This window comes from Notothenia rossii (genome assembly GCF_949606895.1).
Source record: "Notothenia rossii genome assembly, chromosome: 9".
Taxonomy (NCBI): Eukaryota; Metazoa; Chordata; class Actinopteri; order Perciformes; family Nototheniidae; genus Notothenia; species Notothenia rossii.
The window spans coordinates 63,641,153-63,668,984 of NC_136907.1; the positions used below are offsets into that span (position 1 = coordinate 63,641,153).

Below are 27,832 nucleotides of genomic sequence, written 5' to 3' on the forward strand. Positions count from 1 at the left end.
GTATGTGCTGTCGAATTCTCTGCTTTTAGACAAAGAAGATCTATAATTGAAATACAACAGAGAGTGTGTCAGATACAGAACATCTCACAGTAAAATACTGTTTATAATATACTGAATTAAACCAGAGGGGGAAGAGGGGGTACTGCATTTTTTTTAAGGCAAATCACTTACAATTATTTTGAAGTGTAGCAGCAAAAAAGGAAAAAAAAGAATATCTTAATAACATCTGACTTTTTGTGGACACTTTTTACATATAGCACATTTTATTCTATACACTGTGGGGCGAAAAGAAAATCAACCGCTCCACGAAAAAAATAATCTTTTACATCTGAACTTTTACACAAGAGTATACCCAAGTTATACAGTACTCTTTTAAATAGCTTCCTTCTTTTTTAGTATTAAAATATATACTCATAGATTTATATAATTCTTAAAACGTCCTTTTTTTCTTAATATGTCCATGAAATAAATCCTCTCCTTTGTGTAAGAATTCTATGTACAGTTGAGAGTTCAAGACGTGACGGGATGCCAGGCGTCAAGGTGCTCAGGGGCAGCAGCCAGAGACTCGGAGACAGAAGGCTTGTGAGAGAGTCTAGCAATCTTTAGTTACCTGGATCCTCAACCCACCTAGAGCAGAAAAACACAGAGGAGAGAAAAAGGTTAGATATTGCTAAACGGCATTCGAGCGCAGAAAATAGATACTGGAAATCGTATTGAAAAAGCTAAATGTAATTCTTGATTTGTTTTACGGTTATGGTCAGTTTCTATATGCATGTTTAGAGGATTATAATTCCACTAAATGTAAGATTGACTGGTTACTAACTCACCTTGTGTCTTGCCGAGTTTATGCTCTGTCTGGCTCTGTGTTGCTTCCAAGTCCTGGAGCTCTAAAGAGTCTCTTTTACATGAGGAAAAGTTTGTTTTGTCACCACGAGTCCTCTTAGCAGCCTCAAAATAGTCCGACTCACTGTCCGTTTCAAAACCTTCATGCATGTAGCCTTGGTAAGCCGCCCCCGGCAAGGTAGGGTGCACAGCCACTGTCACCGAAGCTGTGGCTGTTACCATGGTAACAGGTCCCCCCATGGAGACTTGTTGCATCGGCAGGGCGGAGCTGCTATTAGTATAGCTTGGCCCTTTAGTCCTGTTTGGCTGAGGCCCTCTGCCGTTCTGCAGCCTGGGGCCGCTTTGACAAGTCCTCCCATGTAAGTGAGTCCTCCCATGTAAGTGAGGTCTGTCGCTTGGTAAGTGTTGTGCCGAGAGTCTCTGGAGGCCCGGCTGCTTGTTTCCATCCCAGCATGTAACCTGGGATCCATTGTGGGAAGATTCATTTAGCGGTTCGATCCTTCCACCAGTTCCTGCTGCATTTTCTCTGAACGGCTTCACCACCTACAACAAATAAAATGTCATCGTTAACTTCTAGAAGAACACATGAATTTGAAGAACAGACAGGAAGTGGTTTCTATCTTATCTGTGTGGACATGCAGCGTACCGTAAGTTTGGGGAAGCTTGGGTTCTTGCTGGCTTCCAGCAGTATGTGAGATGTTGCAGTTGGAAGGCCGGATTCTATGTACGCACTCCGATCACAGTACTTGTAATCCTCCTCCCCGATCCCTGAGGTGGTGGTCATCTCCGAGTAATACTCCGAGTCTGAACACTCTGAAAAAGCCTGTTGACGAGACACCCGCGGGTTGTGGTGGCCGGTGTAGTATCCATGGTGGGTCATCGGTGGGGGCAGTGGGGGTTCAGGGGAAGGCACCGGCAGGCGGCTGGCATTATCAACCAGGGTGACCTCAGACGGGGGTCCCATCAAGGACAAGAGGACCGGCAGAAGAACCAAGCCGTTCAGCATCCCCAAAAGAGTGAGGATGGCCAACACAGCAAAGAAATACCTGAAGAACGAAGAGAAAAGGGACGTTAGTTTGAACATGAGCCTAAAGGAGACACAGTTAGTGGCAGAATTAAATAGTTTCCTATATCCAATCTCTCTTGGGACACACAGTCACAGTCACACAGGCCCACAATCCTTTCATTCTTATTTTCCTTTGCATGGTTTTTAGGGATCTGGCCAAAGTTCAGATGGATTTAGTGTCAGAAAAACTCATGAAAATGTTGACAACACTTAACATTTGATGTAGATTTTAATTTTATGCATTTTAGTGCGACAAGGAAATACCACAGTTACCAGATGTTTTATATGGACACACCAACACATATGCACATCTCTAAACTCACACACAGTTGGCACATGAGGAAGGGAAGTAGCTCAGGGGAAGAAGTCAGGGAAAGCCCAGTGTTTGTGTATCAAAGGCAGGGGGGCAAATCTGATTCCCACTCAGTCCAACTAAAACATGCTTTGATGCCTCTACTGCGGCCGCTACAAGACTTGTCTCTCTCTGTTTTTCAGTGAGTGTGTGCGTCTCTTTGCGTGTGCGTGCATCTCAGTGGAGCTTTGAGGAGGCCAGGGGTGGAGGCAGGCCACAAGAAAGAGCTCCCCAAGAAAATTAGAGAGGACTCCACTTAAACACTAACAGAAAGCAGAAAGAGAGAGAGACAGTAAGATGCTAACCACCAGCCAGACTTAAAGAGGTAAAAGAAAAAAGGAGGAATAAAATGATTGTTGGAACGAAGGGGGAAAAAAGCCAACAAAGATGGGAATAATAGCTGTGTGGTGTTCTGGAAACAAGCTACCCTATCCCTGAATGGACTTCCACAATTATTATTACTACTACTTCACTTGGCAAAGGTCACTCTTCAGGAAAAAGTTGAAGGTTTGCATGTTGGGTGGGATTTCACAATTTCCTTATTCGCACCAATTTCAGCCCCCAACTCTCTCTGAAATATTTTCTTCTTTAACCTCTCTTCTTGTTTTTTTTTCCTTTACAAGAAGCAAAACACATGTCATCTTAACCACTTTTGACAAAACACTTCAGGGGGATATTTTCATTTTCTTGCTGTCTGCCCAACCCATGACTGCCTTTCAACCACACACAGATATTTTATCTGAACGCTTTATTGAATCAAAGCACAGATGCTGAAATCAAAAATAGGTTGTCACCATTTTACGGCACAGCCTTTGCCTCAACTTGCTTTATTCCAAAACAACAGTTTTACAGAGTGAAACAAAACAAAAAAAGAGAAGAGTAAGACAGAAAGAAAGAAAGTGAGACGTTTGTGGGACCTCCAACAGTGTCTCGCTGTTAGGAATTCTGTTGTTTATATAAACTGTAATCTTTTCCATTCGTTGTCAGGGCCTGGGGAGCTGCGTGTGTATGAGAAGGAGATCATAAGTGTTTACATGTCTGTACATATGTGCATTTCTTTTTGTGTGTGTGTGTGTGTGTGTGCACTCATATGTGGTCCGCATGTGTGTGCATGAGAGAGAGAGGACTGAGCACAGCTATGCTTGCTGTTTATTCAGTGCATTACAAGGCCAGGGGATGTTTACAGCGGTATATTTATGCTGCTCCCCAGCTAGCCAGCTCTGGCTTGCCCCATTCACCCGACCACAGCTACAGCTAAACAAGACCTCCAACCGAGATACTAGACCCTTCTGTCTCTCTTTCTCACCCCTTCCTCTGAAAAGGATCTCTCACAGATGCATGGGAGAAAAGAAGAAAACAAAGTGCTGAAAACGGTTCCCTCTGACTTTCTTATTCCCAGTCCTACTTCATATTTACTCTAAATGTTTCCTTATTTACACCTCTTTATCTTTTCAATCCAAAACCGTGGAGGATTTGTTCTTCTTCCCACCCACCAGGACCTTGTATTCTTTAAAGGAAGCCACCTTCAAAGTATTTCTCCTCCTTTCCATGCTTCTGTCTCTGCAGAAGAACTGGGCTTTTTATGTCATGGAGGCCTGTTGCAGTCTGTGAGCTCAAGGCTGTGGTTTCGGGTTTGGGCCTAGACCACATTCAGCTGAAAAACATTGAGCTATTTGCCTTTTTTCCACTCTGACCATGAAACAGTGGTAGAAAACACACACAAGCACACACTATGTGCACGCAGACACACACACACACTGAGGAGAGTGATGTCTGTTGGTGGGCTTCAGACCATCTGACTGCCTGACCGGTTCAAATTTAGCTCCAATTTTTATTACGGCACCCAACGTGGAGGGACAGAATGCCAAACGGATGATAGGAATTTTTACAGATTCCCCCTTGTATGTGTGTGTGTGTGAAAGAAACGCAGTGAAAGAGAGGGAGAGAGGGAAAGACATCACCCAGTGGGTAGCAGAACACTTCCATGTTTACGAGCAGCTGCTTATACACACCCTTGATGTTTTCCCCATTTGTTGTGCTGTGAGGTTGAGGAGATGGGTGTGTGTGCTCAGAGTGACAGAACCAGGTGCATATTTGTTACTCTGTGTGTGTGTGAATGTGTGTGTGCATAAATAGGGGTATAACATTTCCACCTGCATGCAACCCTGACCCCCCACTAAGCTTCCTCCCAAAGTAATGATGGACAACTGGCTCCTTACAAATACAAGCGCACACACACACACACACACACACACACACACACACACACACACACACACACACACACACACACACACACACACACACACACACACACACACACACACACACACACACACACACACACACACACACACACACACACACACACACACACACACACACACACACAAACACTAGTGGCGCAAAACCAAAACATTAAAAGGTAACAAATGGGCTGTAGAGGCTGTGTGAGTTAGCAGCGTCACTCCTAAGAAAACACACACACAGATGCAGACACACACTGCTTCTCACCTCATGATGAAGTCAAACTCTGACCCTGCCAGCATGAGAATGCCCAGCAGCGTGGAGATCGCTCCGTCGACCACCGGAGCAAACATGTGCTCCAGAGCCACTGCCGAGCGCTTGTTTCTGTTGCCAATCGCTGTCAGGAAGCCCTGCGGCGGAGGGGAGAAGAAATGAGTTGGAAATCTTGCCGATCACACAAAAGTAGTGCTTGCGGCGAGGCTTGGCATTCCTGCAATTTGGTTTTGTTGGGGATTACTACACTACACTACAAGACAGTACACTATGCTTGAAAGCTGCCAGCATGAACCAGGAAGCCAAATGTTTCCTTGTAAATCTTTAATCACACTTAGTTTACCTTTTTTGACTTTCCATTTCAGGCATTAAGTCACAGGACACTTAACAACAACTTAAATGTTTGCAATGCAGCTTATTGCTTTCTATAAAGTGGTAATTATAAATCCTTGTTTCAAGAAAAATACATTCAATAATAGTACATTTTCAATGATGTGGCCACACCTCAGTCTGTAGTAGGTATTTAACATTAAGACCAAAGCATCAGGTTTCAAGTAAAGTATGGTGTTTAATTACAGTTAACCCCTATGTGTGCTCTTGCTCTGTGCTGGCCGGGTGTTCACTTACCAGTGCAATGTGAACGGTAAACTCCACTCCGATGCCCACCGAGGCGATCAGGATGACTACAGGGATGGCGCTCAGCTTGATGCCAATTAGACCCATGATGCCAAACAGCTCCACTGTCATCATAGCCAAGATAAACACCTGAAACGAAAACATGGAAACAAAGTGTTATAAACTAAATCATTTTCAGCTGCCAGTATTTGAGAAGCATAGGGTGATGAGGAAACAAGCAGTAAAACCAAAATAAAAGCATGTGAACAATAAAAGCAAATATGCCTCTCCTAAGTGACTGAATTGAGCCCTTTTGCCTCTTCACCCCACACAATCTTTGACCCTGTGCTCAGGGTCTCAACCACATGGCATCAAATTACCCGGCCCGAGGCTAATACCTTCCCCTCCTCCCTCCCCCTTTCCTTCTCAGAGGTGGTTGAAATGATTGACAGCGCCTGAGACAACAGAGTGTGTGCACTACCAGAGCACCGTAGATACATCTGTCTGTGTTTGTGAGGAACAAATGACCTTGTTTTTTGTTATTGTTTCCGATATTTTAATGAAACATCTGGCAGTGTAATGCCTTGTTTTGGCTGACTCATAATCTTAATAGTAAACTTGCAAAGTTACTGTAAACCGCAACACAAACAACAACAACAACAACAACAACAACAACAACGACAACGACAACAACAAGTCCTAGAGAACAAGGAGGAGAAATCTGTTCCCGGCCAAAAGGAGCTTTTGATCCCAGCGGGGGTTTCGAGTTCGGGCATGGTTAAATTGGAAATGATAGAAGCTGTTTTTACTGCTCGACCACAGACAGGGTGAAACCTTCGTAGGCAGGCTGATGCTTGGAAACCGTACGTGCATGTACCGTTCCTCTCCCTCTCTGTCTGAGGAGACTGTGTTATGTTGCTGTCTCAATCAGTGCTGCTAGGGACCACTACCTAAATTGAACACATTCCAACTGAAACTGGCACTGTTGTTGAGCTATACTTCAGCCCCCCCAATGTTCAGGGATATGTGGATCTGTGTATGTGTGGGCCCTTAAGGACCACCAGTCCCACCAGCTTGTGTGTGAAATGTTTTCCAACTGCTGAACACTTAGACTGTCTCTTTCCCTCTTTCTCACACAATCTCACACACACACACACACACACACACACACACACACACACACACACACACACACACACACACACACACACACACACACACACACACACACACACACACACACACACACACACACACACACACACACACACACACACACACACACACACACACACACACACACACACACACACACACACACACACACACACACACACACACACACACACACACACACACACTCCTGATGGATGGGTTGAGCAGGCCAAGGTCGCAACTGGGCAGATCTGTCCTGTCCTTAAGTCTCTCCCTCTCCCCCTGACAAAAGCAGTAAGGGAGTTGGAGGTATAGGCTTCAGGAGGGCAAAGCCTTTCTTGCTCCTTTGCATTTCCTTTTCTATGGCCGGCCCAGCCTACATTAGAATGACAAAGGTCCCCGTGTGTGTGTGTGTGTACTGGCCCTCCGCAGAGAAAAAGGGGCCCCCTAGACAGCGTTATTGAGCTGTGCTGAGAAGGGGTGAGAAAAAAGTGAGAGGAGGAAGGGGCTAATGATGTTGTTGAGGTAGCATGAGTGGAAGGATGAGGAGAAGTTATGATGAAGAGTTGTACAGAAAACTGATTGCTTGCTTACAATGATGCCGGCAGTCCAGGGGTTGAGCAGGAGCATCGCACAGACCAGGAAGGTGCAGGCCAGAACCACGCTGATGGCCAGCAGGAACCAGTGTCTGAGGCCAATGTACTGCTCCCAGAACAGGAATGGGTATCCGTTAGGGTAGTTTAACACGCCTTTGCGGCTAAATTCGTCGCAGATGGACCGCACGCTCTCGATGGCCTCCACAAAATCGCTGGCCTGGCGAAGTCCGTTTAGGTAAAAGGGGAACTGAGCAAACTCCAGGGGCTCTGCAGCTGGGACTGAAGAGAAGATGAAGATAAAAGTCAGACTTAGTATGATTTACTATTTAGAATGTATCCACTTTTGCCAAAATAAATGGTTGAAATAGGATACTTACTGCGTAGATTCTCTCCTGTGGTGTCATACTTGTCGTGAATCCACTCACGAGGATGGGGGTAGAAGTTGGCCTGGGAGGCTGCGTAGCCCAGAGGATCATTACTGACCCAGACTGTGAGGTAAATGTAGAACACCTCTGCAGGGATCAAACCCTCTGCATCCACCAGCCGACGAGCAGTCAGCTAGAGAAAGGCAATTCAGAAATACTGAATTAATGGACATTCTTGTATTGCGTTGTAGTCCAAATGACAGCTGATAATGTATTAGTTCACTAAGCCACACAAGTGGATTCCTTTTCAGAGCTCTCGCAGACATACCTGGCTGTAGTTGAAAGGCTCTTTCTTGGAGCCGGTCTGGATGAGAAGCTTGTACGCCAGCGCTCCGTCCTCTGTGCCGTTACGATAGCTGTCAGAGGTAATCCTGCCTGCGAGCCAGTCAGCATCAAAAGCAGACTGAAGACCTACGTGTGAGGTAAGACATGCAGAAAAGAAGAGAAAAAAATGAGTGTGTTGGTCATTTATAAATATTAAGTCTTTCATTATCATGAAATTATAGCAGACTTCCATTTATCTCTCTAGTGGCTGTGGTGTTGAACATGTAAAATATCAAGTTTCCTTTTCATCTGTTTTTTTTCCCATCTGGCGGGGATTGCACAGTTTAGTTATCACTTCCTCCTGACTGGGCCTATGTAGCCTGAGGACACACACCCACACACGCATGCAAAGATAACCTACGACCCCAACCCCTCTACTTGCACCACCCCTGAGCCCAGGTGGACCAGGGTAAACAGCAGGGTTGAACTTTCATTCACCCCTTCGCACATTTTCACCTCTGTGAACACACGCACTCATTCACGCCTGTCCTGAGTAAAGAGAGCGCACCTGAAAAAACCGGTTGCACCCTTTACCAGATCCTGACATCATTATCAAAAACTCTCAGGGGAACAGAGAACCTTATTGCCTGACTGACTCAAAAGATAATAACATTACTGAGCTTGTATTCCTACCTCTGAGCCAGTCCTGGAAGTAGTGCAGCCACATGCGGGGCAGTTTGCTGTCGCTGTCTCTGACCACATATTTCACAGAGTTGAAGGCGTTGTGCAGCTGAATCAGCAGCCTCTGTGACCGGGCGTAATCAAATCCATCCATAGTGACCAGGTACATGTTGTAGAAGGAGAAATACTTGAACTGGGCGTCGATGAAGTCATACTCCTTGGTGTCACGTGGCACAATGTCAGTTAGGTAGAGGCCGTCATGCACCATGGTGGTCCCGTACAGGCTGAGACCCAGGAGGCCCAGAAAGAGAACCACCACGATGGCTTTGCTTTTAGGCTTGAGCAGCAGAGGGGCATATTTATCTCTGGCGAAGCTGGAAAGGTTCCAGTGCATGAAAGGGAGTGGGACGCACTCCTTTCCCGATTTGGAATCCTCCACCTGGGCTAGGAGGTCCCGTGTGGAGCTGGAGGTAGGGGTGAAGAGTTGGGAGCCATAGGGGTCTGGCACTGAGGTGGTGGTGGGGGAAGGTGTGACGGCTGGAGGAAGGAAATACAGTTAGGAAATTAGAGCTTGTGATTCATTACTAGTTTCAGAGACTGCTTTATACAAAAATAAAATAGTTGTCTGGATGTAAATATAGCTCTATATACCTTGAGGGTGGGACGAGGGGCATACGATGACGGAGGGCGGGCTGGTGGAGATCTGTGAGGTAGGTGGTAAGATTGTGACAATATGCTGTCCTGCTGCGTCACACTGCGTGAACGCCTGCACCGTGGTGGTGATTTGAGTGCTGGTGGTGATTGTGGATCCCGCCGAGTACTGGTGCGTGTGCGTCGTTGCCGTGGTAGGCGTGGGCGGCTGCTCAGCGTCCGACAGCTCGTGAGGAGACAGGTGGATGACGCGGTCAGAGCAGGGGCTGTACAGGCAGCAGAGGACGTCTAATCGCTTGTCCTCGCGCCGGTGGAGGTCCAAACTCAGGATGGCAGGGAAGATGAGCAGCACCATGGCGAAGTTAAACACGACCACAATGGCTGCCTAAGGAGGGAAACAAAAAAAGAGAAAAAACAGAGTGAGAAAAGCCAGAGAACAGTATGTGAAATCACAGACACCACAACCCAGCTGGGGAGAGTCAGGGCTCCTTCTTCTTCTTTTTTTTTTCTTTCTTGTATCTCAGACCACAGCCCAGAGAGTAAAGAAAAGCCTAACTCTAAATCACTAGCCAGGAATACTAAGCGAGCCAGAAGGGGAGAAGAAGAGAGGGAGAAGAAAGAAAAGGGCGCCAGAATGAAATAACTACTAGAGAGAGTGAGAGAAAAGAGCGGGAGGGAATATATATGTTGCGAGTCTGAGCGAAACCATCACCCTTCACCACCAACGCCACTGCCTCCCCTCTCACCCCAGCCCCTGAAGCTGACATTCTAACTGGCTTTGGTTTCCAGTATGTGTGTGTGTGTGTGTGTGTGTGTGTGTGTGTGTGTGTGTGTGTGTGTGTGTGTGTGTGTGTGTGTGTGTGTGTGTGTGTGCGTGCGTGTATTTTTGAGCTTGCTTGTGTGTTTTAGACCACCCACAGTTAGTCACAGATCAGAGCAAAGCGCCTTGACGGGCCAGTGATATACTGTTCCACTCCTCCCTCCTTCTCTCTCTTTCTGTTCATCACTCTCTTTGCTCTGATTATTCCACATTTTAAACGTGCACGCACACACACACTCAAAAAATGTTGGCCCTGTAGGTGCAGCAGTAGTAAAACCAGGAACAAAGGCTTTCCTTGCTCTGAATGAATGTCACCTCTCTTAAGTTATCTCTTTCATTTTCAAAGGAGACTTTGGCCTCTTGGTGTGCGATTGTGTACATGTGTTTATGTCTGTGTGCATGCGTGTGGGGGTGTGTGTGCAAGACATACCTGCAAAGAGAATGCTCGCAAGGCCGGAATGGGTACGAGAGCAGCCATAAAGAATGCGATCATGTTGTTGATGGAAGTCAGGGCCACGCTGGTGCCGGTGCGACGCAAACAGTCTCCTGTCCGTTCCTTTAAAACAAAAAAAAGAGTGTTAAGAGGGTATGGGAGGAGAGGAGAGGAGGGGATATGAGAGGAGAAGAAAGGAGGGGATATGAGAGGAGAGGAGAGGAAAATAGAAGAGAATAGAGTCTTATAATTACCTTAAAGGGGATGTTAGTTCCAGCCACTGTGAAGGAATGAGCCAACAGAAACATGTCATCAACACCAATTCCAAGGGCCAGGAAGGGAAGCACCTTTGATGGGAAAGAGCCAGAATAAACAATGAACATCAAAATATGGCCTTAAAATCACAGAAAAGAGGACAACAGTAAGGTATCACTTCATTAAAGTATTGCATGTCCTTTGTGTTGTACCTGTGTAGTGGCAGCATTGAAGGAGAGGCCAAGCAGTGAGCAGAGACCCAGTCCTGCGGCCACTGACAGAGCCACCAACAGCACCCCGGCCAGCCCCACTGCACCCTGGGACTTGGAACAATCCCACCTTAGCATGGTCACACAGGCATAGGCGAGCTAGAGAGGAGAAATCCATATTAAATATTGGTTATTTCCCAGTGAAGTTGAACTTTTTTCATTCATTTACGAGCCAAAATGTATTGATATAAATCAGTTATAATGCTCACCATGAGGAGGTATCCTCCGGCCACCCTGATGACGCTGACATCGGAGAATGATTTCATGATGTCGTTGAGGGTGGTGGTGGAGAAACCTTGGATGGACTGGCTGGAGTTGGATGGGATACTCTGGTGGACCACCTGAATAAAAACATTACTCATCAATTGTCAAGATAATTAAAGAACTGGAGGAGCAGATCTGCTAACTGAACTTATTTTCACATGAAAACACACTTCCTCCCTTTGACCAATGCTTCCCCAGGCCTCTCCTACAGCCCCATATTTCAGGGTCTACGAACAGAAAAAGCCCCCTTTTCCTTTGAAATGTGCATGTGTGTGAAAGTGAGTCTGTGTGTGTGTTTTTACATGTGCTAGCATGTGTGTGAGTGCGTGTGTATGTATGACAACTGAGGAGTAATGAGCACAGATGCCAGAGGTTGTGAGGTCAAAGGTGAAAGGGATGGGATCACATGGCTCGGGAGGCTACTCTCTCTCCACTCTGTGCCACAAATGGACCAATGGCCTCCAAAAGCCATTAACCTGTTCCCATTTAGTAATCATTTGCAATCTCAAATAGGTTTGTTTTTGTTGTTTTATGTGTCAGGAGGAGGTGTCGTGTCTCTGTGAGTTTACGTTTGAGTTTGTGACCCCTCCTCCCATATGTCCCTCACTCTCCTCCCCCCCTCACCGTGGTGGGTGTCAGCTATCACAGCAACAGCTTGTTCCTATAACTAGGGCTCTGACAGAGAGAAATGGTTGGCCTACCACACACACACACACACACACACACACACACACACACACACACACACACACACACACACACACACACACACACACACACACACACACACACACACACACACACACACACACACACACACACACACACACACACACACACACACACACACACACACACACACACACACACACACACACACACACACACACACACACACACACACACAGGTCTGCCCTGCAATTGGCTTTACAAGGTAGTTGAAGACTGATGGAATTCAGACACTGCAAAAAAAGTCCCACACAGTGTTTGTGTGCGTGGGTGTTCACTAAAGCACTAAAGCAAAACATACTGCGGGGTTTTTTTCTGTGTGAGCATTTGAATAAACTTGTAATGTGTGATGTATGTTCGCACCTCCACAAACTTCCTCTGCCAGGACTCCAGGATGGCGGTGGCCTTATCTTCATTCCAGTTTATGTCGTGGATCTCGTAGTCGTCTTTAAAGTGCTCGTACAGCTGCTTAGGACTCATCAACAGGAACATGGTTTGGAGAGCCTCCGCACTGCAAAACAACAAAATACAGATGTTCGTTTAGGATACCTCAGAGATGTTTGGCTCTTTTTGCAACCATGGTTTATTGTGTGTTGAGTTGAGTTGGAACCCTCCTCCACTGCATCATCCATCTCACGAATATCACATTAAAGTATTCCAGTCAGACTGTATAGATGTTCTTGGTATGCCTTTGCTTAACCTACACACTGGAACATGTCTTTCTGTGAATGGTTTAGGGCAGGTGCCTTTGTCTTCTAGGATCTCTCCTCCTGCCTGTCTGTCTGTCTTTCTGCCAATGTAAGCAGGTGTTATCTAGTCTGCATGTCTGCTGGTCTCTCGGCTGCAATCCCAGATGTCCTCAGGTTTTCCTGGCACACAAGCTGCGAGTAGCAGCACTGCTGCTAAAAATGTGAAAGAAATTACCATAAATCACATCTAAGAGTAGTAAGTGTGGCTCTTGCAGATGGGACTGGAATCCTCTTTCATTCAAGTCTCTGCCGGGCCTGTGTGGGTCATGATCTGGGCTTTAACCCAACGCTGTGAATCTATTTATATACCGGCCATGCTTTTAAATCCAGTTGTAGTCAATAGAAAAACACAAAAACTAAAGGAAGAAAAAACCTGGAGATAGTCATCTTAAAATCTTAAAAGGTTGTTTTCCCCTCCTTCTATATATTTTTCTTTTGATACCTACACAAGAAATGTGTAACAGTGTGGGGGGCCTATCCTGGAAAGGGGTCATACAGGAAACCGATGCCTCTCGGTACCAGGCATTCCTAGCATATGTCTGTTGGGTTATTAGGGGTTACACAGATTCCAGAGGCACGGCGGCTCACAAGTTGACGGGCTTCCTGCCCCCCCCCCCCCTCCCCCTTCTTTTACTATCACATCCTCCAATAAGACAAGAGTAAACTTGAGACATATTCTGTAAAACTCCCCAGAATCTGAAGTGTGTGATCTTTCTCTACACACCTCAGCAGAATATCCTGGCTGCTCTTGACCCGACCTCCCAGGATCAGCTCCTCCTGCCAGTGCATGAACTTCCGGCTGAAACCATGGCAACCACCCTGGAGACGCCCGGCAATGTCAGGACTCTGAATGGACGAGCAGCAGAGGAACAGAAAGAAAAACACAAATCAATAAGTTGTTTTTTTTTGCAGTTGTGAGCGCAACCTTCATCCACTTACAATCTTTATACAATTTACATAATGATTGAAATGTGTGAGTTTACCTCTCCTCGCTCCTTGTTGGGCGCACTGAGAGGGCAGTCAGGGTCGGAGGGGTCTAAACACGGCCTGTTCATGTAGGCATGTCCCACCTAAGAGATGAACAATGTTAAAAACGTCTCAGTATACGGGGAAAACGTATGCAAATAAGCACTTTGTTCATTCAGTAAATCTGTCAGTCTGCATTGTTTCCTACCTGTGCTTTGTCCAACATCTCCTTAAATCCTTCCAGTCGAGTGAACTGACTCAGCTCCTCCATCAGCTTGACAGGATCTAGATTCATCCACTGGATATCTGGCATGCCCCTGGAGAGCAAAGACGCATATAATATGAGCATCAACCCAGACATATTTGACAATAACTTGAAGAACTAACTGTAAAATAACTTGTATCACTTTATGCCTGCAAGGATACACGGCTTTGCTTTCCTGCAAATCTTCACTGTGAGCAGAACAACTTTAATTCTTTCATTTCAGTTGAATTCTCTCTCCCTGGGCCGGGCTATGCAGGAGGCTAGCTGCAGATACAGGATAAAATAGCGTTTATTATCCTGTTTCACGCTGCCACAATGCCCAGGGAAAAGGCACGATGGCTGCCTGCTCGCTTCCATTCCTCAATGTCCTGCACTGAGTCATAACGATTACCTCTGACTCCCAAACATCTTGATAAGGAGGGAGGGAGGGAAGGGGAACGTTTGGGAGGATGGAGGGGAGGGATATAGGTGAGGAATGAGACGAGAAGCAAAGGGGGAAATCTCACACTTGTCTGTCTCTTCTGAGCATCACCTGTACCACTATCCCTCTTTGTCTTGAGAAAAAAAAAATCATAATTTGCTCTCTAGGAAAGTCTATGAATCTTCCATAAACAAGCTTTTAGCTTTAACAGTATTCTTGCTGAAGGAACTAATATACATCTAGATTGTTTTACATGCATTGACCAATAAGTTAGCATGGATATAAAGCTAGATATCCTGCTTCCCCCCCCCCCTTATTTATCTTTTAGAATATTATTCGCTTTTACTCAACAAAAGAAATAATATCCTACATTATTGGCAAGATGTTTTGATTCAGAGCAGAGAAACACTTATGATTGACATGTTCTGCAGTCCAACAATGTAAGAAAGAAGAGGGACAGAAAGAGATGGAAATAAAAGAATCCCAAAGTATCCCAATCTCCCTCCAATGGCTCATGAAGAGAGCTCCTCTCCTATTCCCACATACCAGGGTCTCTTTTGCTGCTGCTCGCAAAGACAAACTCCTTTATCAGCTAGTTTTTGCTTGAGTGAACCAGGCCTGGGCCCTTTTGTTTTTTCATAGATTGCTGCTCTTTGTTCTCCACAAGTTTTTTCACTCTCTCTCTCTCTCTCTCTCTCCCAATCTGCCTCTCTCCCTCTTCCTCTTTCTCTCTCTCCATCTCCCTCTTTTTTTGTTGCATTTAAAACCAGAGCTGAAGTGAAGCGGAAGCTGAGGGGGACACGGGCCTCAGTGACCACCACAAGTACCCTTCAGCTCCGCATGAGAAATCTGCAAATAAATCTATTAATAAATAACAACAGATGCTGAACACAGTGTGTGATTTACAAGAACACTTGGAAGATGTGTGCATCATCAAAGACCCTCTCTGGGGCCAACTGTGAGATGCTAAGGATGGGAAACTTGTTTGTTTCTGTATGTGCTGGCTTGTCATGCAACATACCGCTGTCAGCTCAACTCTGAAATCTAAACAAATAATCTGTTTGCAAAGAAACATCTGCTGTGATCTAAACTATATTTTATAAACTGGGGACTCAATTGAAATATCACTCGGACGAGAAAAAAAAGCTTTCTTTCAGTGACTCAATTTCTCAAGAGAACTTAGTGCTGAAAAAGAAGCAGAAGGAAAAAAAAAATCAGCAAATGCCCAAATACGCCCATACCTCACTGTTAACCGTCTTGCAGCCTCTCTCTGTCTTTCTCGAGGGACTTGAGGCTTGAATACTGCCCATTTTATTTGTTGGACAACTTGGGAGCTGGGAGCCCGGGGCATTACCATGAGAATGCCGAGTGTTAGCCGTGAGCTGACAAAGCCGGCCCCCCTCCCTCCTCCGGGGCCCCTGCACTGATGGACACTCACTCGTAAACTGAAAGAATGCTTACCATTGTCTGACCCAAAGGGCTCCCCTGCCACCACCACCACCACAGCCGCCTCCCCGCCCTCCGTCCTACCGACCCACCACCCAGTTGCTGCTGCGGCCATCTCATCTCTCCATCCCTCCCTCGCTGCATTTCTCCCTCACTTTCTCTCTTTGAATTTCTCTGTCAGGACAACCCCCCCCCCCCCCCCCCCCCCCCCCAGTCCCTCTCTGGGCCCTAAAAGAACTCTATTACTGACCGCCGCTGTCAGTCACAGCGCTCTCTGACAGAACACTGAAAGCCCAACTGTATGTCTCCATCCAGCATGTGTAAAAAGTTACAGACCCCTCCAAAGGCAAGGCAAGTCGGATGGAAGCAATGACAGCAAAGGGAAAGCCACAACTTTCTATGAAATGTTTTAATATGCAAAACTAAATTTAAGTTTGTTCAAATATTCCAAGACTTACGGTAAATAGGCGGAGCCTCCCTGTAGTTTGGCCCCTTCCCAAAAACAGTCCAATGGGGTGATTATCATACAGGGGAATAGCTTGTCAATCATCTAGGATCAGATAATAGAAAAGACGGATGATTAAACATCACAATCAAGTACATATGAATGCATAGCGTTAAAAAATATGAATTTGTTGTACTTACCCTTTCAATCATGACATTTTCTATAATAGGAACTCCTGATTTATAGCATATTTTGTTAAGATCCCATGACCTGAAAGAGAGAAAACCATTTCTTTAATTTACAAGTCCTATTTGCACAACACAAGGAAACTTTTTCACATAACATGTCTGTGGTCCACTTACTTTCCAAACAGTGACACCTGGACCTTGCTGGCGGAGAGGGCGGCCTCCATGTGAACCAGCAAAGCCTCCTGGGTAAGAATATTGGTGCCCTCTTCTTTGGGGGTCTGGATAAGCATCTGTGAGGTAAATACTGACTCCTCTCCCTGCTTCTCCTTGGTGTAGCGAAGCTCCGTGCTGACCCGACTACCAGCTGGAAAACAAGGAATAAAGGGCAAATTAATACTAAATTCTTCAGATAGATAGATAGGTAGATAGGTAGATAGGTAGATAGGTGGATAAGTAGATAGATAGGTAGATAGGTAGATAGATAGGTGGATAAGTAGATAGATAGGTAGATAGGTAGATAGACATTAGCACATTATTTACTGAACGCTTATACAAATGTGCGCCCACACACATTTGGATCCTATAACAAAGTGTGTTGCATGCATATATATGCACACACACACAAGAGAACACACACATATATCGACCAACGCCCTTGGCCCTCGCCAGTGTTGGTTTTGAAGGCACTTCACACAAGCCAGCGTCTGGCCAAGAGAAATGAGTAATACAGCTTCTCATTGGCTCCCTCTGCGAAACAGATGTGCCCTGTTCGTTTGGAAAACCAGCTTTCTGATGCCCCAGAGCCCTCTGCCACTCTGCTCGGGGCAGCAGATATCCATTTAGACTTTTTGAGTACTTGGGAAAAGATCATGATGAGAGGAGAGTTGGTTAAGAGGGAACAGCAAGTGGTCGTTTTAATATGGCCAACAGAGTTGGGATAAAAGACATCAAAGAAATTGGAGATGCGAGGCGACACAGGAAGGTAAATAGATTCATAGTGAGAGTTATGTTGGATGTCAGAAGTGGTAATGATGAAAAAAAGAGATGGAGGATGAAAAAACAGAAGGAGAGAGAGAGAGAAAGAGGGAGAGGGCGAGCTATGTTGTGCTGTGCGGTAGACTCCAGCCCCCTAATTACAGGAGGTTGCCCTGAAAAGAGTTTGCCAGCCGGGGGGATCTGTGCCTGTGCCAAGTGGACATGAAACATGCCGCGCTGGATCACAGAGGGCCAGTCTGCCCCTCTTGCTGTCCCACTACATGACAACCCCGGAGAGAGAAAGAGAGGGAGAGAAGGGGGAGGTGGGGGAAGTTTGGAAACAAGGGCTACCTCCTTCTTAATTCTAACTCTTGTCACTCTTTAACTCACTTTACCCTGCGCTGCACTCAATCCTGACGGCGTCTACTCCTCTCATACTCTATACTAATACTGTCTCAAGCTCCTGCCTCTGTCTTCCTCTCCAGCGGTCTCCCCCTTTTAATTATTTCATTATTTCTCTCCCTCTCTCTCGTTTCCTCACGCTCTCTGCACCTCCCCCAGCCTGTAGCAGGCTCCTATAATTGATGGGGAGAAAAGAAAAAACTAACTATTCAGGATACGCCGCAAAAGTGTGAGATCAGGTTAGAACTCTTCGCTTTGGAGACGTAGTCAAACATTTCTAGGTTTGGCTTTCAAGGCTTTAATTACTTCAGAATATAAGGTCACCTCGTTTATTTGCATTCATGGGTGTCTGGCTTAGTGCATCCCGAAAAGAAAAACAAAAGTCAAAATGTTCTTGCTTTTCATTCTGAACATCTGGTGCTACAAAAATGTTTTTATAACAATTTATTTCCAAGAAGTCACAACGGTAAAGATTTTGATTAATTTCCTCAAAATAACGATTTTTCTTAAGAGCCAGAATCTGGGTTTATTTGACTTTTATTAAACAATTATCACACTGTCAAGTATATCTGACTTGGTGTAAAAATGGTGCTTAGAGGTACAGATCTCCACTTCCTTGCCTCACAGATTTCCAATCAAAAAAGGGCTACTACAAAATGGAACCCTTTCCGTTCTTAGACCTCTTTGACATCTGTTAAACCTTTTTTGACATTTCGTATGTTAACCTCTGCAGTGTGGGGTTTTTATCCCAACAGGAACTGGGTGGCTCGGAGAGACTCTGGCTCTGTAATTACAGGCCTCCTGAAGTAAATTATAGCTATTTGTGTCTCGTTCCTCCCATCTGGACCACCCAGGCAGCCAGTCCTCTCTCTTCTCCCTCTCTTTCTCGCCTTCTCTCCTCAACCCCTGGTCCGGGCCCCAGCCACCCAACTCTGAGCTCGGCAACCACTCTGATCAATTCACCGCTCACTCCTGAAGCAACCTTGTCTTTTCTTTTCTCGTCTGTCTTTCTTTCTATTTCCCGGGTTCTCTTCTTCCTTTCCTTCATCTTTCTTTCTACTTATTTCTCATTCTCAGTCTTTTTCAATCCCCCCCTATCCTCTCCCTGCACACAGCCTTAAAGAGACAGTTCCCAGAAATGTTCCCACCCTAGAAAGAAAGCCCCTTTGAGTTTGGATACCCAGGGTTTCAACACCCCAAATGCTGGTTATTATAAAACATGATACATTTTGTAAGATTAAATATTAGTCCATGTTTGGCAACATGATCAACAATAAATAAAATAGAATCACAAAATTGTTGCAAATCTTTCTAAATCCAATCCACAGTTTTTTTCCTTGGAAGTTTTTGAGAAACTCGACCACCATCCTACACATTTTAGCAAACAACTCGACTTTGCTGGGTGAAACATGTGAATCCATTTACAAGCTTCACCACTAAAAGCCCTTTCACAACAGTTACGACATTGGGAAAGTGAAAAGCAAATGAAAAATGTCACAACAAGCCCTGACATGGCTGCGTTTTAAAATATAATGTTTGTATTAACACGTGTTTGTGTGTGGTGTGTGTATAACTGGTTTGAACACTGTACCCTGTCTCCACCAACCTCCGTCATTTCCTCTCCACCTGACCCCCCCATCACCAAAAGCTGAAATGTGTGGCTTCTCACATCTGGCTTCTAGGACGGAGGAAGGCCATCTTTCAAGTGGTGGGCTTCAAATATATTCTATTCTCTTCTGTCTTCGTGGCTTACAGGCCTAGTCCCAGTTCCAGGCCATGCTAGGTCAGACCAGGCCACCATCAAAGTTCAGTGTGGTAGATTAGCTGGATTAGGGGGCCTCTGAAAGGCCCCACGCTGCTATGGAGGAAGACCCAAGACGAAGAGGGCTGAAAGTGACATGTATGCTTTTACCTTCTATGTAAAGCAATGGAAGTTACCCTTTCCGAAGCTACACAGGAAGGCAACTAAGATGTAATGAGCCACCAATTTAAAGAACCACCTTTAAAAAAAGAGGTAGCAACAATATAAATACAAATCCCTTGGATCTTCTATCCATCATTAACTATTTCTTTACTTCCTTTCTTCACTGTCCTCCAATAGGGGTCCTTTATTTCTTTAGATTTTCAGTAAAAGAGCCAAATGATGAATTCATTATCTTGCCCTGGCATCACAAAAAACTCTTGGTCCTTTTGTCAGATGTGGACCTACCAGAATCAGGACTGTGCCCCACTCTGGGTCCTCAGCCCGGTCCTGCCCTATGGCATTCCCTAGCCAGGGCACCGCCTAAAGCCAGCAGATGGGCCGTACCTCCATACAAGCCACAGCTCCAGACTGAATGCAGACCCTTTTGTCCTTCAACCCTTCAATTTCTTTCAGATGTTTCCCAACAAACAGCAGAATAAAATAAAGAGAGAACGCTTTTTTCACAACAGAACCAAATGGACCAAAACTTTCCCAGCCTGTAAAACAATGCCAGAGTCGGCTGTGGGAGGGTGAGGCTAGGGGCAAGAAAGAGAAGCTGGCACTTTAGTATCTCACCTATAGAAATACAGTGTGTGTGTGTGTGTGTGTGTGTGTGTGTGTGTGTGTGTGTGTGTGTGTGTGTGTGTGTGTGTGTGTGTGTGTGTGTGTGTGTGTGTGTGTGTGTGTGTGTGTGTGTGTGTGTGTGTGTGTGTGTGTGTGTGTGTTTTTGTCTTCACACGCTGTATCTGTTCATTAATCGTGAAAGACAGTTGTGTCATTTTATGTGTAGAAAATCCTATTTCCTGTGCAAACAGTACAAAAAACAAAATTGATCTCTCAATGTGTTTAAACTCTGAAGCTCCAACCATCATGAAATAAAAAAAAATAGCTTGAGACCACACCTTAAAAACTGTATAAAACAGCGAAAACAACATGAAAAATCAGTTTCACTTACATTCTATTCAGATGTGCCAGTGGTGTTAGCCACACACATAAATTTCCACCAGGGTTGGCATTTAGGCACTTTCTATTTCCATATGTATAGGCTTGCCTCTGCTAATTATGCTAATCATGGGCAGAGTTGGCCACTGTGAAAAATAGTCACATTAGACACTCCACTGACCGCTAATACTGCTTAATGTGTGGTTGAAACATACATTCATCCCGGCCTGAAAGGCAGAATTTTTCCACGTTGCTGGTCTCATTCAGACGAGAAATGAATTTATTGAGCCTAAGAACCATTTCTTTTTTCCCCCCCAAGTACCAAGAAAATGTTCAGTCTCTCTCCCTCTCTCTCCTTTTACATTTATACTTTCATGGTGTAAAGACAGAGGCAAATGGTGCAAACTCTAAAGGTGACTGGTGCCGCTTTATTTCGTTCAGACCAAAGACAAAGGTTGCTCTGCAGCCAAGGAAGAAAGGGTGCCACACTATATTGATTGAATTTTTATTATCCCAATTTCAGTTGCGTTGCAGACTTTCTCAGTAAGCATTTAAGACAGTCCGGTTCCCTTTTTTATATAAGGCTTTGGGAACAAAATAACCAAACAATAGTTCTTTAAGTTATCTCTGTAAAGGTGGCCACATCAGTACTTGTGTTAAGATTTCTACTTTAGAAATGCAGGTAGTGAGCAGCCTGTGTTCCCCATTAAATGGAGGCCATGTGTCTGTCATATGTATCTATAGCTGCTCAATGTGTGTTTATTTGTTGGGGGGTGGTCTTGGTCTAACTGTTGAAGAGTGTGTGTGTTGGGGGGATGCTGAAAAAGGGGATGGAATGAGGGAGAGTTGGATTGAAGGATGGCGGGAAGGGGGGTGAAATAAACATTTAGAAGTGACCCAGGTTGACTCTGGTCTTGTTTGTTCTCTCTACCAGTGAGGTCCTGGGCCCTGAGCGCTGGGAGTTTATTTATCTAGCTGGGGCACCACCGCGCACTATTCACCTCCAATAATGCCTCATAGAGCTCCCTTTCTCTGTCTGAACTGGGGCGCTGTGTGCGCTCTGATGAATTATAGCATTTACCTGCTGTGCCGCTCTGAGGTTTGTTTAGAGAAACTGCTCCAAACACAGAAATGCCCACGTGTGCATTCGCTCATTTACTCAAACTCAGACGTCTTTTCTCTTATCCAGACTCTTTTTTAATCAATCCAGTTCCTTGGTCTGATTGCTAGCTGGCTAGGCTAGTCTCTATGCATTCATGCTATGGTTTTAACCTCCCCCTTTCCTATCCTCTTTCTACATGGCCTCTTTATGGGACATGTGGTGCGCCTGCTATCCGGATAGGCCCTGTCTCACGGAACTCATATTTGGACAGCTTGAGTCTGTGTACATGTCTGTCATGCCTCACCTAAACTATATGCCAAGAAGGATGAGTTTAGTTAATGTAAGAGTAAACACCACCATTTTTACATGGAGGCCATTTCTTTCCTTTCATTTCCCAAATAACCTTTTCAAATGGGTCTTTGTTAAATGGTGATACTATTTATACAGACATTTTAGGACAAATTCAAGCTTAGGCAAGTAACTTCTCCTCATTCAAACACAGCCTCTCCCCGTCCTTTATGGTGGAAGAAAGGCATGAAGGAGACACTCTCACACTTGATGGTTGTTCAAGTGAGACAGGCAAAAACACAGGCAAAAAAAAGCCATAAACCTTCAGCCCTGTTCCTGCCCCAACCCCCCTACAGTCTGCTCTCATCCTTCTCTTCTTCCTACACCTCTCTTTTTACGATCTCTCGCTTTTCTGCTTGTGGACAATGCAGACTGGCTCACACAAACGTTCACACTTTCAAAGGTGACAGGCTGTTTAAGCAAACACTATAGAGGACAACATGCAAAGCTTCAGCTACTAAGAAATTACACACATTGGGGAATTATAGAAATATAATGTAATGTTTAAATAATAATGTATGTTGCTGAAGGAATATTGTCTATAGATTAGACACCGTCCAAAAATATGCTACTCTGGAATACAACATTTATAAACATTGATATACAGGGCCTGTGAGAGTACTTGAAGGAATTTGGTGGATATCTGTCTCAGATTCCCTCGGTTACTAAGCAGTAAGCCAGAAACAGACTTTAATCCCCCTGTCAGACTAAACACCCTGATACTGTGTCTTTTATTCTCACCTACACAGGTGTGCGGACTGAAGGCATGATTAACCCTTTTACTCTTTTGTTGTATGTCCCCCGTGCTTTACCGAAGACTAACATGTGAATCCTTCAGAAACACAGAAATAAAAACGTATACAAGTTCCATACAGTGGAAGTATACTTGCAGGTATACATAGTACAGACACCAACTTTACTGGTTTTCATATTCTGTCTCTACCCATCTACTCTCTCAAGGCTCCACTGCTGTGCTCTGCTTCACAGTGTTTTGGTCCAGTAGGAGGGGAGGAAGCAATTAAAAAAGCCCTGGTGGCCTGACTTCACAGAGCAGGCAGACAGACAGGTAGAAATATAAACAGACATACACAGGCATTGGCAGACAGACGGGCACGCAGTCAGGAAACTCATGCCGACAGACAGACAGCTAGCCAGGCTGTACACCAAAGGTGGCAAAGATGACAAGTGTGCGTGGGTAGTGCGGGGGCAGCCCATAGTATGAATATATGATGGGAAGCATACGACCCTATCTCACACACACACACACACACACACACACACACACACACACACACACACACACACACACACACACACACACACACACACACACACACACACACACACACACACACACACACACACACACACACACACACACACACACACACACACACACACACACACACACACACACACACACAGCTCACACCATGTTGGCAGTGTTAACACATACGGTGTCAATTCCTAGATAGTTTATTCTGAACAAATGAGGATTCAAGCGGGAAAGCTTTGTTTACACTGCAATCTGGGAGAAGTGTCTTATATATCTACTGCAATATAAATTACAAATATTTTACGTTTAATATAAACAAAAAGAGACAATTAAAACGTTAAATCTAAAGTCCCCTTATATAAAATCAGCGTTGTTTATTAGATAGAATGTCATTCCTGCCTATTCTGAATTGTGTGTTTTTTTTTGTTTTTGTGTGTGTGAGAGAAAGAAAATGAGAGAGCAAAAGAGATAGAGAGAAAGAGAGAGAGAGAGACCTAACCTCTCCTTGTTACCGAACCACTTTACTCTCCATTGAGGCCCTAGCAGCTTTGTCAATGGGCTATTGGTGGAAACAAGGCAGGCAGAAACTTTAGAAACATGGCCACGGCCTCTTAAAGGCACAGCATTCCTTTTCAGACCCCCCTGTTCAACTCTCTCAATCCCACAGCAAAACAACTGGCACACAAATATCTAAACATCTCCTTTACGAGATGGATCTGCCAATTAGCTCAAGAGGTAATCCTGAAGCTTTACACTAACCAGAATGAAACCAAAGAAAAAAGAGACTGTTGAATATAAAACTCTTGTTGCCTTCTTTGGTTGCAAATTCAGGCTTTTGCAATGTCCAGCTAATGGTTTTTGGAACTACAGTACATTAACAAATATTGTTTCTTTAAATTGTGCCTGCTACATGAACTTATTTAAATGACTGTGCAAGTGAAGTGAACACAGCCTCCAAACACTCCTCCTAACACTAGCAGCGTGTGATTTCTCAAACACCTCCACACAGCTCCTGTGGGAGCCGCTTGTCCCCGTCCTCTGGTGACATGGTGGGCTTAAAAAACCCCATAGAGTCTGTTTATATTCACCAACTGTTGTAGCGCTTTTAGAGTGTGCAAAACAGGTGGGTAAACTTCAGCTGCATTCACTTATATTTTTTCTTCTTGTGAGGAGGAGAGGAAAAGGAGGGAGGGGGTTTTAGGGAGGTGGTGCCTGCTTGCCTGCCTGCCTGCTTGCCTCTTGTTGAATGGAATCCAAGAATAGTTAGGGACCACACAGGGAGCTGAGGGGGGGAGGGGTCAGAGCCCTCAAAGATGGCTAACCATTCACACAGTCCATCTGCTGCGGGGATCAGCCCCGGCACTGAAAGCCTGGGGGTTTAAAAGGAATTTGGCCGGTGTGAAAAACCAAATAAAGCTGCCTCTACTGCTGAAAATGTACAGAAAACCTAAATATCAAATGCACGGAGAGTGCGGACAAGAGAACGGTATCACATCTAAAAGTTTGTGAGTCAGCGACTCACAAAAACAGTAATGCTTATGGGACAGGCGACAGATAGTCAGTCTGTACACGAGAAGAGGATGAGAGTGCTGTGGTGTTTCTCAGGTTAACTGTGATTTATTAAGACATGAACAGACATTAGCGACCCACACTGAGCTTGTAGAATACAATAAACAGTATATTCCCATCCACAACACACACAAACAACTACACCAAAGGAACGTAATACTTTATCCAATATCTCAAATCCTTATATCTTTATAACATTCAATACAGTGATAGTGTGGATCATATTCATTTCACCTAGACAAACGTAAACACAACTTGAAACCAGCTTCCACAAATCATATCCTTGCTGCCGCTTCAGTCAGTCTATCTGTCACTGAACATATAGTGCCCTCCCATGGCACTGAGATGACACTAACAAGACCACACAGCATTTTCCCACCAGCCAATTTTGACATTAAAAGTCCAGATAAACAAAAAGGTAAAAACAAGCTCATAAACATTTTCAAACTTTCAAAACTGAATCCACACATTTATGCCACCTGACAGATGTGTGTGAGAAACCGTTACAACATCTTTACATTGCTGAAGTGAACAGAAATGTCTCAATCTTACCTTCGACCCATAGCTGTTCGATGTCCGTTTCGATAGCTGCGACTCGAAGCCCCACAGACAGAGCTCCGAATACTAAGAGTCCAATAAAGAGGACCTTCCCACAGTGCCTCTGGATGTGGCAGCCCAGAGAGAACAGGAGGGCCTGGAACCTCGCCCGGATCCAGAGAGGAGCTTTCTGACCTACCGCCTTCCCCTGGATCAGAAGCGGGAGGGAGGGCGAGAAAAGGACATAATTAGTATCAATATGTTACCACAGATACATAAAATATCATTGCACTACTGTCTGCAAAGGCTTTCATGCAGATTGATCTCTATCTGTGTCTCAAATGTGAAGGAATTCTGAGACATCTGATTAAGATATAAAAGAGTTTTCTGTGTGTGAGGTTTAAAGTAAAGCTTGGTATAACATAAGGACATTTTAAGGTGCCAACCACAGATTTAATGCCAGTGCTGTCCTAACACAAGTTTGTGCTCTTATATTTCTGATAAAACTGTGTGTATCGCCTGAACTCAGTCCAGGTCCTGACAGGTTGTCCCCTCACACCTCTCATATAAGACTGTTTAATCTTCAGAGTTGTGGCAATAGCAGTTTAAATGTACAAAGAAACAGCAATGAAAAGCAGCTTAAAAACACAATTTTCATCCATGCAGATCAAACCCAAAACCTAATGGAAGCAATAATGAAAATGCTGATTATATTTGCAGTTTAGACTTTATCAAAGTAATCTAAAGGTTTAAATAGACACCTTATGAATCAACATATGTGTGGCAAATGTAAGATTGGTAGTTTATGAAAGAATTGGGTAAGTGGAAGCCTTGTTCAATCACATTTGCATGAGTATAAACTGAAGCTAATGAAGTGGTTATAAATAAAGTTTCAGCTGAAATCCATCCTCCTGCAGTGATCTACATTATACCGGGTTTTCCTCTAATTTGTAATAGATCTATTAACAATATTGACTTTAGGGCGAACCATTCAGTCCCTGTGCTACAAATGTCAGTGCTGCAGAAGACATTGCACTGGTGTTGTGGTTTCTCTCAGCAGTGCTGAAACACGTCCAAGCATCCGGGCGGTCCAAAGATGCTTTGTCAGATCAAACTCAATCAGTGAATTCCTTTACAGGACCCACCACATTTCCAAACAGACCCCGGGCCAGTGCGCTCTCCGCTGCCTGCACAAAGCCAAAAACACGCACAACACGGCTGGGATATGGGAACAAACCCTCACTCACTCCCTCCCGGTGGCTCTAACAACAACACTGAATGAGAGTCTGCTGTCCATTCAAAAACACAGCAAAGTTAACAGGCTGCCAAATATGAAACTCCTGTTAAGTTGTTATCACTTTATTCCAGGAGGGTCCTCAATATGTCATGCCAACTCCACTTCTAACAGGGTTTGTCCCAGTAAACATTAAGGATAGAATAATATGCTTTCTTTATCACCCCTCATTACAATTTATTTACATTGTTCGTTAAATTATAACAGTTAGTGAGATACTGCTGTTTCGCTGTTGGCTCCCTCGGGTGCTCCGGTGGTCCCCAGTTTGGGAGCTCCAGCTACACTACACTCCCATATGAGCCCTAAACTCTCCATTAGATTACGGCTAAATCTAAAGCTGACTTTAAAGACTTTTCATTCAAATTTGCGGAGTGAATGAAGGCTGACTGCATAATAAATCCACACCAAACTGCGAGCATTGTATCACCTTTGAGATCTGTTTAAGTGCAAAAGCAGCGTGGCAGTAGCTGGGTCTCCGGAGTACGTCTGGGTTTGTAGGCGGCTGGGAGCGCGTATAACTCGGGGGTAAATCTCCATAGAAGCCGGCCCCTGGGACCCCGCGATCCGAGGCCATAGTCCAAAGAGGGTGAATTAAACGGGGCGCAGAGCGAAGCGACAGAGAATCGGTGCGAGTTCAGAAAAAGCGACAATAATCCAACATAGAAGAGGAGCGCATCCAGCACCGCCGGCGACAAGTTAGAGGAACGCTTTCTAATCTTCCTTGGAGCCAAACAAGTCTCGAAACTCCATCCCAACATTATGCGCCGAAATCCGTATAGATCCTTCAGTCTTCATTCGTCCCGATAGATTGTGAGAAGACGTCTCAGAGAGGAGTAGTAGTAGCCAGTTGTAGTAGTAGTAGTAGTAGTAGTAGCCTGTGTCTGAGACGCCCGTGTCAAGTCTAACTCCGATCCCGTAGCGGTAACATTTGGAGAAGTTCGCCTCTCGGCAAATCCTGAAAAGGGAGGTTTGATGGAAAAGTGCTCCGGCTCCCATTGGCCAAGGA

General features: G+C 44.9%; 1 protein-coding gene across 1 annotated transcript; it reads right to left on the reverse strand.

Moving 5' to 3' along the window:
• Positions 1 to 27,797, reverse strand: ptch2 (patched 2). The gene is made up of 23 exons (XM_079647279.1): positions 27,254 to 27,797; positions 25,548 to 25,740; positions 16,593 to 16,782; positions 16,431 to 16,500; positions 16,244 to 16,335; positions 13,862 to 13,970; positions 13,671 to 13,757; positions 13,412 to 13,533; positions 12,302 to 12,449; positions 11,155 to 11,286; positions 10,889 to 11,044; positions 10,676 to 10,768; positions 10,419 to 10,544; positions 9,169 to 9,553; positions 8,530 to 9,054; positions 7,841 to 7,983; positions 7,525 to 7,705; positions 7,146 to 7,426; positions 5,409 to 5,546; positions 4,776 to 4,918; positions 1,490 to 1,889; positions 828 to 1,386; positions 1 to 627 (listed from the first exon to the last, which is right to left on the reverse strand). Exons 1-23 carry the CDS (start codon positions 27,398 to 27,400, stop codon positions 593 to 595), a joined length of 4,455 nt encoding a protein of 1,484 aa, XP_079503405.1. The 5' UTR covers positions 27,401 to 27,797; the 3' UTR covers positions 1 to 592.
• Between the last annotated feature and the right edge of the window lie 35 nt (positions 27,798 to 27,832).

Excerpts from the sequence above, each read along its gene's own strand:
- ptch2 (XM_079647279.1), bottom strand. The coding sequence starts at position 27,400 with ATGGCCTCGGATCGCGGGGTCCCAGGGGCCGGCTTCTATGGAGATTTA. Across the intron at positions 11,287-12,301 it reads GGCAGAGGAAGTTTGTGGAG|GTGGTCCACCAGAGTATCCC; the intron begins GTGCGAACATAC and ends GTTTTTATTCAG. Across the intron at positions 1,890-4,775 it reads GAGTTTGACTTCATCATGAG|GTATTTCTTTGCTGTGTTGG; the intron begins GTGAGAAGCAGT and ends TTCGTTCTTCAG.